General features: G+C 37.0%; 2 protein-coding genes across 2 annotated transcripts; both read right to left on the bottom strand.

Annotated features, from left to right (window-relative positions):
* Positions 1-4221: 4221 nt before the first annotated feature.
* LOC127779798 (NAD(P)H-quinone oxidoreductase subunit 1, chloroplastic) lies at positions 4222-5735 on the bottom strand. Its single transcript, XM_052306700.1, has one exon. The coding sequence runs from the start codon at positions 5733-5735 to the stop codon at positions 5172-5174; it is 564 nt and encodes a 187-aa protein (XP_052162660.1). The 3' UTR covers positions 4222-5171.
* On the bottom strand, positions 5528-7052 carry LOC127779797 (NAD(P)H-quinone oxidoreductase subunit H, chloroplastic). Its single transcript, XM_052306699.1, has one exon. The coding sequence runs from the start codon at positions 6916-6918 to the stop codon at positions 5737-5739; it is 1182 nt and encodes a 393-aa protein (XP_052162659.1). The 5' UTR covers positions 6919-7052; the 3' UTR covers positions 5528-5736.
* Positions 7053-14180: the final 7128 nt, after the last annotated feature.

The raw sequence follows: 14180 nt of genomic DNA, 5'->3' as shown, positions 1-14180 counted from the left end.
TGAAATTGCGTTGGCCAAGAGAAGTTGAAGCTGCATAGATTATTTGCATCGCTCCTATTATTACTAACCAAGGGGAAAATAGATAATGAGCATGAGGTAACAATTCCATATTGATCCGAATCAATCCGTATGCTCCCATCTTTAATAGGATTCCCGCTAAAAGCATAGATGTACTGTAATGCGCTTCCCCATGGGTATCTGGTAACCACGTATGTAGGGGTATAATCGGCAATTTGACAGCATAAGCAATAAGGAAGCCAAAATAAAATAGTATTTCCAATGTTGCAGGGTATGATTGATTAATTAATCTTTCCAAATCTAATCTTGGTTCGTTGGAACCGTATAAGCCCATACCTAGAACTCCGATTAAGAAAAAAATGGAACCACCTGCAGTATACAAAATAAACTTTGTAGCTGAATAGAGACGCCTCTTCCCCCCCCCCACATGGATAAAAGTAAGTAAACAGGAATTAATTCTAACTCCCACATGATAAAAAAAAGTAAAAGGTCTCGCGAAGAAAATAATCCTATTTGACCGCTATACATTGCTAGCATCAGGAAATAGAATAATCGGGAATTCCGGGTAATCGGCCAAGCTGCTAAAGTAGCTAAAGTAGTCATAAATCATGTCAATAAAATAGATCCTAATGAAAGTCCATCGATTCCCAATCTCCAGTGGAAATTGAAGACATCTATCCATTTAGAATCCTCTTTTAATTGGATTAAGGGATCCTCCAATTGGAAATGATAACAGAATGCATAAGTCATTAGAAGGAATTCTAATAAACAAATAGACATAGTATACCACCTAACGATTTTGTTTCCCCTATGAGGTAAAAAGAAAATTAATGAACCCGCAAATATCGGCAAAACAACAAGTATTGTTAACCAAGGAAAAGAACTCATGATAAAGTGATAAAGACAAGATACGTTTTGACCAGAAAAGCCCGTGCTCGATTATTTTGAGCACAGGCTTCTTCGGTAAAGAGGAATCAGACGATTCAAGTGGAATTTTTTGTAACGTATCAATAAGATAGAGCCATGCTGCGGGTTGTCTCAGGTCCTAAATAAACGCGGACGCTTAAAAAATCTGTTGGGCAGGCGGATTCGCATCTCTTACAACCCACACAATCTTCGGTTCTTGGCGCGGAAGCAATTTGCTTGGCTTTACATCCATCCCAAGGTATCATTTCTAATACATCTGTTGGACAAGCTCGTACACATTGAGTGCATCCTATACATGTATCATAAATTTTTACGGAATGTGACATTGGATCTATAAATTTTCCTTTTCAACATAAAAATTTTCGATCTGGTCAAAATGAAATTAGTACTATATCAATCAAATGTATTGTAGACACCAGACGAAGCAATGGTTTATCCAAACTTCAACAAATAATGCAATATATTTCTTAATCCGTTTGTGAGAAAGCATGAAAAGAGCCAAGAGACTTGAATTTTGGGCTTCAACAATCATAATTATACGAATTGTATATACGAATTCGAATTAGCCAATAAATTGGCTATCGTCTTTTCAATATAAATTATTGCAATATTCAAATTGCAATATCAATGAATTGCAAAAATTCAACTAAGTAAAAAAGAATACTATGGAATAACCTACTCAAAAAATAGATATTCTCAAATAATAAATAGTATTCATGTTAATATTTCATCAAATAATAAATAGTATTCATGTTAATATTTCATATTATTATTATATGTGTCCCTTTGTTTAGAAGATTCTATGTCTAATTATTCAAAAAATTAGATTGATTGATACGAGTTGATTTCCTATTACGATGGATGGAAGAAGGAATGGATAATCCAATAGCTGCTTCAGCAGCCGCAAGGGCTATAACAAAAATTGCGAAAATGTCTCCTTTTAATTGGCGGCTATCAAATAGATCAGAAAATGTTACGAGATTTAGATTAATTGAATTCAGTATAAGTTCAAGGCATATTAGAGCTCTAACCATGTTTCGGCTTGTGATCAATCCATAGATACCAATCGAAAATAAATAGACACTCAAAAAAAGTACATGCTCAAACATCATTAACTAACTCCTTATCAATCTCGATTCATTTCAATATGGGGACAAGAATTGAACCGATTGAATTAATTAGAATAGAACAATTACACAACAAAAGAGAAAAGAAGGTATTTGTTGGCAGTAGATGGGTTTTACTAAATCAAAATTGTGGTTCTTTAGTGATTTATTTTAGATTTGAAATTCTTATAATTTTGACTCATTCTAAGTATTTCTTATTGCCGAGCCATAGTAATTGCACCTATTAAAGAAACTAGAAGAATTATGGAAATGAGTTCAAATGGAAGATAAAAATCGGTTGCTAAATGAATCCCAATTTGTTGAACGTTATTTATGAGACCCTGTTCTACTATTTGGTTTGATCTTGTAGTCCAAAGAATTCCATACCATGACGTATCTGGGATAGTAGTCATTAGTGAAAAAGGAATAGTTATACAAACGAGTGAAGTGAACCCATCTCCAATAGTCCAAAAATTCTTATCTTTAGACCATTCTGAGCCATTTACGAACATTACGGCAAATATGATCAAGACATTTATAGCTCCCACATAAATAAGAAGTTGTGCCACAGCTACAAAGTAGGAATTCAATAAAATATAGAATAAGGATATACAAACAAGAACTAATCCTAGCGAAAAAGCAGAAAAAGTTGGGTTGGTAAGTAATACCACCCCTAGACCCCCTAGTAGAAGAACAAATCCCCCAAATAGCACAAGAATTTCATGTATTGGCCCAGGTAAATCCATTATGGATAAGAAGAAATTAATAGTATAAATTTTTTCATGAACTGACTAAAACTAAAAGATTCAAGGAAGAAAAAAGGGATTAGGAAATTTTTTTGTATATTGTATATAAGTTCTTTCTATAGTTAGAAATCACATCACGAAAATCTACTTTGGTTTAAAATCAGGAATAATTTGCAATAAGCAGTAGGTATTCGTTTTTCTTTCTAGTTAGTAAAGAACTTTTGGATTCTAACAAAAAAATTCTAGTAATCAGTAATCGTTCTTGAATTCCAAGATTTTTCTTCGTTGAATTCCTAATTGTTTGAATTGTGTAATCTCCCATTATGGAGATTGGTAACCGACTCAAAGCAATTTGATTGTAATTCAATTCATGACGATCATAAGTAGAAAGTTCATATTCTTCAGTCATTGATAAACAGTTTGTCGGACAGTACTCAACACAATTACCACAAAATATACAAACTCCGAAATCAATACTATAATTAAGCAATTGTTTCCTTTTAATATCCTTTTCAAATCTCCAATCCACAAGAGGTAGATCTATAGGGCATACGCGAACACATACTTCACAAGCAATACATTTATCAAATTCAAAGTGGATTCGCCCCCGGAAACGCTCCGATGTAATTGATTTTTCATAGGGGTAGTGAATCGTTATAGGTAAACGATTTGTGTGGGATAAGGTAATTATGAAACTTTGACCAATGTACCTTGCTGCGCGTATTGTTTGTTGACCATAACTCATGAACCCAGTTACCATAGGGAACATATTCGAAATATCTATGAAAAAGGTATGTTTCTTTCTCTTGTTTGAGAGGACTTTTGTGTTGAAAATATTCTTACTGTTATTGTATTATCTTATTTTATAGTGAAACAAGTTGGGAAGAAGTTGTTAATAAGAGATTGCCCAGGGAAATAGGTAAAAGAAATTTCCATCCAAGATTTAATAACTGATCCATTCTCATCCTGGGTAAAGTCCATCTTATTGTGATAGAAATGAAGAGAAATAAATAAGCTTTAGTTAATGTAATAAAGATACTCATTGTCATTTCTAAAATTCCAACCATTTTATTCATTTGGAAAAATCCAAAAAAGGATATATAGGGAATAGACAAATTCCACCCGCCTAAGTAGAGAACTGTTACAAATAAAGAGGAAACTAATAAATTTAGGTAAGAAACAAGATAAAATAAACCATATTTGATACCAGAATATTCGGTTTGATAACCTGCTACTAATTCTTCCTCCGCTTCTGGTAAATCAAAGGGTAATCTTTCACATTCCGCCAAAGAAGAAATTAGAAAAACCAGAAAACCTATGGGCTGACGCCAAAGATTCCATCCAAAAAAACCATATTTTGACTGTGCTTCAACTATATCAACTGTACTTGAACTGTTGGATAATCATAGTCGACGATAACATCACAGTTCCCACCGCTATTCCAAAACCGTACATGAAACCTTAGTTTCATACGGCTCCTCTATGATCAGAAAAAAGGAAAGTACTGTTTCATTTCGTTATTATCTTCTTGGGCGTAGTTAGAATTATCTAAGATAAAATCGATTTCAACGTCCTAAATTAGACCAAAGGAATTCTGTCTACTAGAATAATAAAAAATGCTTCGGAATTCATCTCATCCTTTATAATATAAAGGTACTTTTTCTTTGTTCAGCAATAACTTAATCTTGGAATAAAACACTCGTTATAACAATTAATAAACGAAAAGAGTTGGGTATTAGTTCATGAAGAATTCTGTATGAATATGGATAAACGACGGAAAGAATAAATAAAGATCTTTTTTTTTATTGCATTCCATATCTTTTGTCCTATTCTTCTTTCCCCGAGGGGTATTTAAAAAGAAAAAAGGAATAAAGGGTTAATTCGTTCTTGATAGCCATTTCCTTAACAAGTGAATGGGAACATACTCTGGATCGGAATCCGAAGAAAGTACTACTTGCTCATTTCCACCAATTTCAAGTCCTTATTATGATTCCTTTTATGAGGAAAAATATCTAATGCTTTAGATTCCCTCATTACTAATCCTTTATGTACTTTAGTGTTTCTAATCCCTCACTAACTTTTGATGGATTCCCTTATGATTACAACTTTCTGTATCGGGAATCCCTTATTATTGCCCGCTTCAAGATATGATGACTAATCAAAAAATCTCAACCTTGGGGTAAAGAATTTACACCGCTTATGTTTACTTCCATTTTTTCTTGTACATAGGAAATGAGATTTTTTCTTTTTACTACAAATTAATAAGCAGTTTTGTTTCACTCATATAGCTATCTAGTTTAACTTACTAACCTGAATATAGAATAAGAAAAGGAGGATAAATATTCAATGAATTTCAGAGGAAAAAGATCCTATTTTAACGAATCGCACGTAGAGATATTGCTAGTACACAAAAAGTTAATGGGATTTCATAACTAATAGATTGAGCGGCAGCTCGTAGACCACCTGAAAAAGAATATTTATTATTTGAGCTATATCCTGCCATAAGAAGACCAATAGGAGCAATACTTGAAATGGCAATCCATAAAAAAACACCAATACTAAGATCCGCTAAAACAAAGCGATATCCCAAAGGAATAACTAAAAAACTTAATAAAATTGATATGACTGCTATAGACGGTCCAATGCTAAATAAGGGAATATCCCCTCGGGATGGCAAGATATCCTCTTTAAAAAGTAGCTTAGTTCCATCTGCTATAGCTTGAAGCAGTCCCAGGGGGCCAGCATATTCAGGACCAATACGTTGTTGTATCGATGCGGATATTTCTCTTTCTAACCACACAATTACGAGTACTTCTATTGTGATTCCCAGTAAGAGGGTCAAAATGGGTAGAATCCATATCAGTCCATAGACTTCTTTTAATAATTCCAAGTTCGAAAAAGAATTGATAGCTTCTACCTGTACCCTGTCTATTATCATTTCAACGATCAACTTCTCCCATAATGATATCTATACTACCTAATATCGTCATGATATCAGCCAATTTCATTTTTTTGACTAGCTGAGGAAGAATTTGCAAATTAATAAAACCGGGTGGACGAATTTTCCATCTCCAGGGGAAAAGACTATCATCTCCTACCAGATAAATTCCTAATTCACCTTTTGGGGCTTCCACTCTTGCATAAAGCTCTTGTTTTGACAATTCAAAATTGGGTGAAGGTTTTTTACCAAGAAATCGATATTCAAAATCATTCCATTCGGAATTCTTTGCTTTCTTAAAGCGTCGGACTTCTAAATTCTCATAAGGGCCCCCCGGAATTTTTTCTACAGCCTGTTGAATAATTTTGATTGATTCCCTCATTTCACCGATTCGTACTAAATAGCGTGCTAATGAATCCCCTTCTTTTTGCCATTGGACTTTCCAATCGAATTGATTGTAAGACTCGTAAAGATCAACTTTACGAAGATCCCATTGTATTCCAGAAGCTCGTAACATGGGGCCCGATAAGCCCCAATTTACAGCTTCTTCTCCGCTAATAAAACCAACTCCCTCAACTCGTTCCAAAAAAATGGGATTCTGTGTAATAAGTTGTTGATATTCAATAACTCCTCGTAAAAAATAATCACAGAAATCTAAACATTTATCGATCCATCCATAAGGCAGATCGGCAGCAACTCCTCCGATGCGAAAGTAATTATGCATCATTTGCATACCTGTAGCAGCTTCAAATAGATCATATATTAATTCTCTCTCTCTAAAAATATAAAAAAAAGGAGTCTGCGCACCGAGATCTGCCATAAAAGGTCCAAGCCATAACAAGTGAGAAGCTATACGGCTCAATTCTAACATAATTACCCTAATATAGCTGGCTCTTTGGGGTATTTGAATATTCTCCAAGAATTCTGGTGCATTTACCATTATTGCTTCTGTAAACATAGTAGCTAAATAATCCCAACGTGTTACATAAGGTAAGTATTGTATAATAGTTCGGTTTTCCGCGATTTTTTCCATTCCTCTGTGTAAATAGCCTAATATGGGCTCACAATCAATAACATCTTCACTATCGAGAGTAACGATCAGTCGAAGAACACCATGCATTGATGGGTGCTGAGGGCCCATATTGACTATCATGAGATCTTTTCTTGTAAGCGGTAGACTCATATCCTTTCTTTCTTAATTCATTATTCCATGAAAATGGATTATTCCATGAATTCCTCAAAACGAGGCTCATCAAAATGCAAAATCTAAGACTACTATAAGACTACTAATAAAATAAGAAAAAAAATTCGAACGATGAAATTACCGCTCCCTAATATCCAACTGACTGATTAATTTCTTATAACGTACTCTATTTTTCTTTGCCAAATAAGCCAGCAAACGTTGACGTTTTCCCAAAAGTCTTCGGAGACCTCTTTCCGATGAAAAATCTTTTTTGTGTAATTCCAAATGTGAAGCAAGTCTCCGTATCTTATTGGTGAAACTGAATACTTGAAATTCAACAGAACCCCAGTTTTCTTCTTTTTCTTCTTTAACCATAAATCCAAAAATTTTTCTACCTCCTTTCTTTTTCATGTATTTTTCTGATCAGGAAAAATAAAAAATTATGTCAGTTATTTTGAAGTTATTCTAATCTCGTACACACAAAAATTTGCAATTATTCATCTACTACTGGAATTTGGATTTATTTTATCGATGCAAATTGGATTTGGATAGAAGGGTACATTCTTTTATTTTAGATAGAAGAAAAGTTTCTTCTATCTAAAATAAAAGAATTTTGCTGATTTATTTATTGCTATATCCAATTTATGGAATTGATACACCGTTTAATTGATATCATTTAGCAAAATGAAACATAGCATATGCATCCATCTTTCGGCTCGAGAATTTCACGGGATAGAGATATGGTATAAGAAATAGGCTATTAAGTAACTCTAAATGAATTGTGGATACATCTGTATCCTTAACATACTGAAACAACTGCCATTATTCGTATCAAACCAATAGCGATTCATACAAGTTAAATCTTCTAATCAATGGTGGGCCAATAATGAATTTTTTTGCATATGTATTAAGACGCTTGGCCTGATTTCGAAATTGTCCAGAGTTTTTTATGTAGTTTTCATTGCAAAATGATGGATCTCCTTCCGTAACTTTCCAATTATGAGTACGAGAATTGAAAGACATGAAAATTCTCAATTCTCTACGGCGTCTAGGAGATAGATAGAATATTTTCAGGAACAAGAAAACCAGAAGAATCTTTCTCTCTATTCACTACCATTCCGCGTCTTCGACTTCTATTAGTTTCTTTTCTTCTTTAATGCAATAGCTATAGTTTGATATAGAATCCATTTCTCAAAGTAATGGAAACCTTTCTCTTATAGGAAATGGTTCGAAAATCGCTATTCCACCTTTTAGGTATCGTGAAAAGTGATACCTGTGAAGATCGTGCATTTCAGTCACATTCAGATCCGTTTTTTGAGTCCATGATATAACCAAATTGGATGGATCTTCCACCCGTTTAGCTAAGAAAGAATAGATGCAGAGGTGGATAATAGATCGATATGAAGATCATGAGCTGCCCCATAATGAAACCACCAGGAGTCGCGAATATCTCCTTCTTCCCTAATCCAAGATTGGAGAAAGAAGATCTAAGAGGGACCCTGGTTCTCCTGTAGCTGGATTCCCCGGAACCACAAGAATCCTTAGAATGGGATTCCAACTCAGCACCTTTTGTTTTGAGATTTTGAGAAGAGTTGCTCTTTGGAGAGCACAGTACGATGAAAGTCATGTTCGGGGGGGAGTTATTGTCTATCGTTGGCCTCTATGGTAGAACCCGTCGGGGAGGCCTGAGAGGCGGTGGTTTACCCCAATAGAATTCCACTCTTCTAAGCAACCAATGCATCTTATGGGCCGATTAATGAATTCCACAAATCCCTTCATGCACATCTCCCCTAGCAACTTTAGATTGATCATTGTCTAAACACATCAATAGCATTCCATCTATATTTCGGCGATATAATATTTGAATGCTTGCCGCCGAATCTTCCGGTCAACCCCAAGACTAGGATCTTTCAAATATTCTATTCAAAGGGATTCTCCAATCTATTTCTGACTTATGGGCACAAATGTCCGAATTCACAATTAATTCGGTCTTTAAATCAATTGTAACGTGCCCCCCAGCTCTCTACCCGGGATCGGTCAGACCGGACACACAATGCCGGTCAGACCTCCCTATCTATCCGGTCGGACCGGCCATGCAGAGCCGGTCAGACCACCGGTCATCACCGGTCAGACCGGCCGTGCAATGCCGGTCAGACCGCCCCTGGTCCGTGATTTGGCCAATTTCATCCAAAGACTTAAAAATCAAGCACCGACTTTTCTAGTAAAAAAATACTCCTTTCTCCATATTATAACCAGATGCTTGGTGTATCAAACTATTGGACCAAAATCCCTCCTCTCTAGACATATGAAAAAATTATAACATCCAACTAACATGTCTAGATGAATACTAATTCAAATGGCTTTTGAAACAATAATCATCACGGCATCAAAACACTTAGCCAATTGAAGTATGATCAATAATGAATCACCAAAGTCATATGTGTCACATGCATAGATTCCAATAAACTACAAATGTAAGTAATCGGCTTGAGCATGTATGTAAAATATTAACAATGCCAATGTTCCTAAATACAATAACTCTAGGACAAATCATCACATTGACCATTGACACTAGCCGAATTACTAATAAGCAAAACTTTCATGGTGCAATAAATATGAAATCTATATATTATATGGTGATCCATAAAAACACATATGATTTGGCTCTAAATAAATATCAAAGACTCATGAGCCAAATCATACTTCAAACAAATTATATGCCAACCTACCAATTCCACTACCTAGAATTGGCATTTGCAACATGTATGTATAATATCAATTTGATAAACAAAAACACACATGTGCTAGATAGCAAGCAATGTTCTAACATGGCATAGGCATATAATATAACGTTGAACACAATAAACCAATAAACCCATACCTTGCCTTAGCATCCAACAAATGGCGGCTCAAAGATGTGATGTTGTTTCCATCACCATTCATCTTCTCTTGGTTCCCTCATAAGCATAATAATGTCTTGCCCCCCAAGCAAAATCAGCTTTCTAGATTGTGCGATTTCGAAGGCAAGACGGATACCGCACTAACACCCATAGCATCATGTGAAGGAGACTTATCTCTAATGACCGATGATTCTTCTCTCATCAAATTGGATTTACCTCTACTATGGGAAATCACCGGTCTCTTAACTTTTACCTCTTTGGATCTCCACACTTGCCTAGGTGTCGTTCGAGGCTCTAAATTATTACATGTTTTGTTCTCCACATCTTCGGCCTCCTTTTCTAAGAAGACGTTGTAGCCTCCTCTTTTGAGAGCGAGATAAGCCAGAAGGTATCCACTTCGGCTGTGGTTGTTTTCCAGGAGCTAAACAATGATTCTTCATATTTTTGGTCGAAGTGGAAGCTCCTATGTTGCTCTCAATCTTTCCACTCTTCTGCAATACCCCCCCCCCGGTCAGATCGGCCTCTGGTCCCGGTCAGACCGACCACAAGCCGTCGGTCAGACCGGCCAGGAGGGTCGGTCAGACCGGCCGTTGTCTGGCGGTTAGACCGGCCAGCTGGCTCGGTCAGACCGCCGATGTCGACAGCAACGGCGTCGGCTTTAGTCTTCTCCGCTTGTATAGTTTTCGCCGCATCTCTAGTAGGTACATGAACACCTTGATATTCCTCATTGATAGCAATGACCTCCGGAGCTTTGGCTTCTTTCCTCACCCACACCTTTTTCACCTTTGATCCACCGGACCGATTCTTTTGTGAGAAACGGTCTTGTCCTGAATTAGATGAATGATTCGGTACTGACCTAGGTGATTCCTTCCACTCTTGATAATACGGCATAGGTGGTTGAGGCATCCATGGCATATAATACATAAAAGGATAACCATATAGTGACATTAAATATGGATACCATGGTATCACAACCGGAGGTTTGTATGGAGTTGGTATGGTTGATGGCTCTGATTGCTTTGATGTTTGACCAAATCTCTTCCTACGAGATGATCTTGGTCTTTTCGAATCACTAGTTTGGTTATCAGATCGTTGACCGGCTAATCCTTTCTCATACTTAGCCATAAGCATCTCAAAAGTGAGCTTCGGCTTTTTAGTCTTTTGGGAACTAGATGACTCATCCTTTGCAACTTTATGATCTTCGGCCTTCGCATTGTTGATCCTATTCTTGGGCCGAGGATCCCCAATAATAACACTTTTCCCTTTCTTTTTGTCAACATCAATATGACTAACAGGGAGAAGATCACTAACAATTCCGGTCTTAGGCATAGATGTAACCGAAATAGTTTCACAAGTGACCGATGAAGTATCAATCGGTCTTTGCTCCATCAAGCTTGCATCTTTAAAATAATCATGAAACTCATGCTCCATTTGTGACCATGTAGAAATTGAATTAGGAGCAAGTAAACTATACCATGTAGATGCAAAGTTTGACAAAGAAAGAGGAAACAACTTTAACTTAAGCAAATCATTACTACCGGCCTTACCACATTGATCAATAAATTGGCCGATATGCTCCATTGTTGTTCTAGCATCCTCACCTGTAAATTTTGTGAAGTTGGGCACCTCAAATTCTTGCGGGTATGGGACCGAATCTACGTGTTCAGGATATGGCCTTTGATATGTATGCATAGCTTCTTTGGATCCTATTTCACTATTATCCTGCAAGACATTGTCATTATCTTTTCCAACATCCACATGACCGATTTGTGATTCGGTCTTAGGTGACAATGCTATTTCATCTTCGCTTGTAATACAATCCGAACCGTCATTTAGTTTGGCTATATCTTCAATGATGTTATTCTCTAAGCTAGCAACACAATCCGAATCACCACTTGGTTCAGCTATTCCATCATTGTCTAAACTAGTAACACAATCCGAACCAACACTTGGTTCGGCTATAATGGTTGTTGCATTATTATCCAAGCTAGTAAGACAATTCGAACCAACATTTGGTTCGGCTATACTTATTATGGCATCATTGCACAAATTATTAACACAATCCGAACCATCGCTTGGTTTGGCTACACATGATATTACATTTTCATCTAAACTAGCTTGTAAGCTATTGTCATCCACTCGGCTTTCCTGAGCCAGAGCTTCATGCAACACATGATCGACATCAAGAAATATCTGGCCATTCAATTTCTCTTTAATAGAATCAAGCAATCCATCATATGCAATGTTGGACAAATCTTTGTCAGTTATTTTCAAATTGAAACATCAGTTTTTAACATCTCTAAACCTTTCAATATAATCAGCAACGGATTCATTGTATTCATGCCTAACCGATGTTAAATCAGATAACTTAAGCTCAGTTTCATTAGTGTGAAAATAATCATGAAATTTTTGTTCTAATTGAGCCCAAGTATCAATAGAATTTGCCGGTAAAGAAGTAAACCATGTAAAAGCAGTACCGGACAAAGATAAAGAAAACAAGCGCAATTTAAAAATATCACTATTAATTCTACCACATTGCGCTAAGAATTGATCTACATGCTCGCATGTAGTCCTACTATCCTCACCACTAAACTTGGTAAATTCAGGAATTTTATAATCACGAGGATATGGGAAAATGTCATAATAATCAAGATACGGCTTTTAGTACTCCCTAGCACGATTCCTTAGCTTTGCTAAATTCTCCTTGATAATATTTCTAAACCAATCCTCCACAGTTTCAGGCCTTGGTGGATCTGGTGGTAGACTTGGTGGCCTAAAAGGTGGTTGTTGCGGCACAATATTGTTATATTGGCTATACCTAGTATCGGGAGGATATCCCCTATTAATATCATTGTAGGCATTAGGGATATGTGGAGTAGCATGACTAACAGTATTAACAGGTGATAAATAATAATTAAAATCAATATTGCTAGTCGGGGTATGAAAACCTGGAGACACTCCCAGGGAACCGGTCTGACTGGCCCATGGTCCGGTCTGACCAGTGGTCAGTGGTGCGGTCAGACTGGCCACAGGAGGTCCGATCTGGCAGAATAGGGCACGGTCTGACCGGCGTAGTACACGGTCTGACTGGCCATGGTGTCTGCAGTCTAACCGTCATAGGATGCGGTTAGACCGGTGCCATGACCAGTCATACCGTTATCTAGGTTTTGCCTATAGCCGATTTCTGTGTAATCGGCCGTATAAACACCCGTTGACCCCCATAGCATTATAAGCATATTGTATAGGAGCAAAACTAGAAGTAGTATATGCATCTACACAATGATTATTAATGTTTTGAATAGCAAAGGACGGGTTGGGCGAATCGGAGGTTACCTTTGATGAAATTACAACTTAAGGTAGCGGGACGTTTCCTCTCATGACGCCTTGATCGGTCCTAGTGTATTGTATAGCAATATTGTTGAACCCGTTCCCGCTCGTCATAGTTGATGAAGAAATTTCTTGATTAAATCCGACCATATAGGTCATAGTCAAAATTTTTGACCGAATAAATTAATATACACTTCCTTGGTATACTTGATATGAGCACGTAGCAAAAACAATTAACCGATCTTTAATCAAGATCGGCTGTTGCTTTCCCTAATTAAAAATAGCCGTGTACTGCTAGGGTGTACGAGTATTACTGCCTTGCTCCTTATTCACACGTGTACCTCTGGATGACCGTGTGCAGTAATAAATCGGCTTTAATAGCCTGATTTTTTTTTATACCGTGTGTAGCAGATTGGCTTGTATAGAAACAATCCGATTGCTATTGCTATTGATCACAAATTCCGCCGAATCAAAACAATTCAGCCATAAAACTAAACCGACGACGACACCCGAGCGTGATCAAGCAAGATCACAACGCGAACAGTAGATCAAAATATTCGGCTATAATAAAGCCGAATAGATCGATTACCCAGCGGAGTCGCCAAAAATCGTGTTAGCAACATTTTTTTGACAAGTTGACAAGCACGATCGTAACACCTAAACGCCTTGCGGTGATATGGAGTCGCCAACCACCTCGATCTAGCCAAAGGGCTAAATCAAGATGGGTTTTGTAGAAAAACAACTAAACCGGCTACCGGCTAGAGGATAACTACCCGTCTCGTGGGCAAAACGGAAGGTTTTCAGGACAAACCTACAAAGAGGTGTCGCACTCTCGCAGCGGCGGCGGACGGTTTACGGCGCAAACCGACAAAGATGGACTAAAACTAGAGTAAAATAGAAAACATAGTAAAAGAACGATTCAAGTAGATTGTATTCGGGGGTTTTACAATGAACCGGCTTTGTCCCTTAAATAGGGGTTGGTCTTGCCCTCTACAGGCCCTTCTCGACGTCCAACTCGGGATAGAAACTAAAGGA

This window comes from Oryza glaberrima, chromosome 7, assembly GCF_000147395.1.
Source record: "Oryza glaberrima chromosome 7, OglaRS2, whole genome shotgun sequence".
In the NCBI taxonomy this organism is placed as follows: domain Eukaryota; kingdom Viridiplantae; phylum Streptophyta; class Magnoliopsida; order Poales; family Poaceae; genus Oryza; species Oryza glaberrima.
This window is presented reverse-complemented; position numbering and strand designations above follow the sequence as displayed.

Bases quoted from the DNA above. Each gene is read 5' to 3' on its own strand.
- LOC127779797 (XM_052306699.1), bottom strand. From the start codon at position 6,918: ATGAGTCTACCGCTTACAAGAAAAGATCTCATGATAGTCAATATGGGC.
- LOC127779798 (XM_052306700.1), bottom strand. From the start codon at position 5,735: ATGATAATAGACAGGGTACAGGTAGAAGCTATCAATTCTTTTTCGAAC.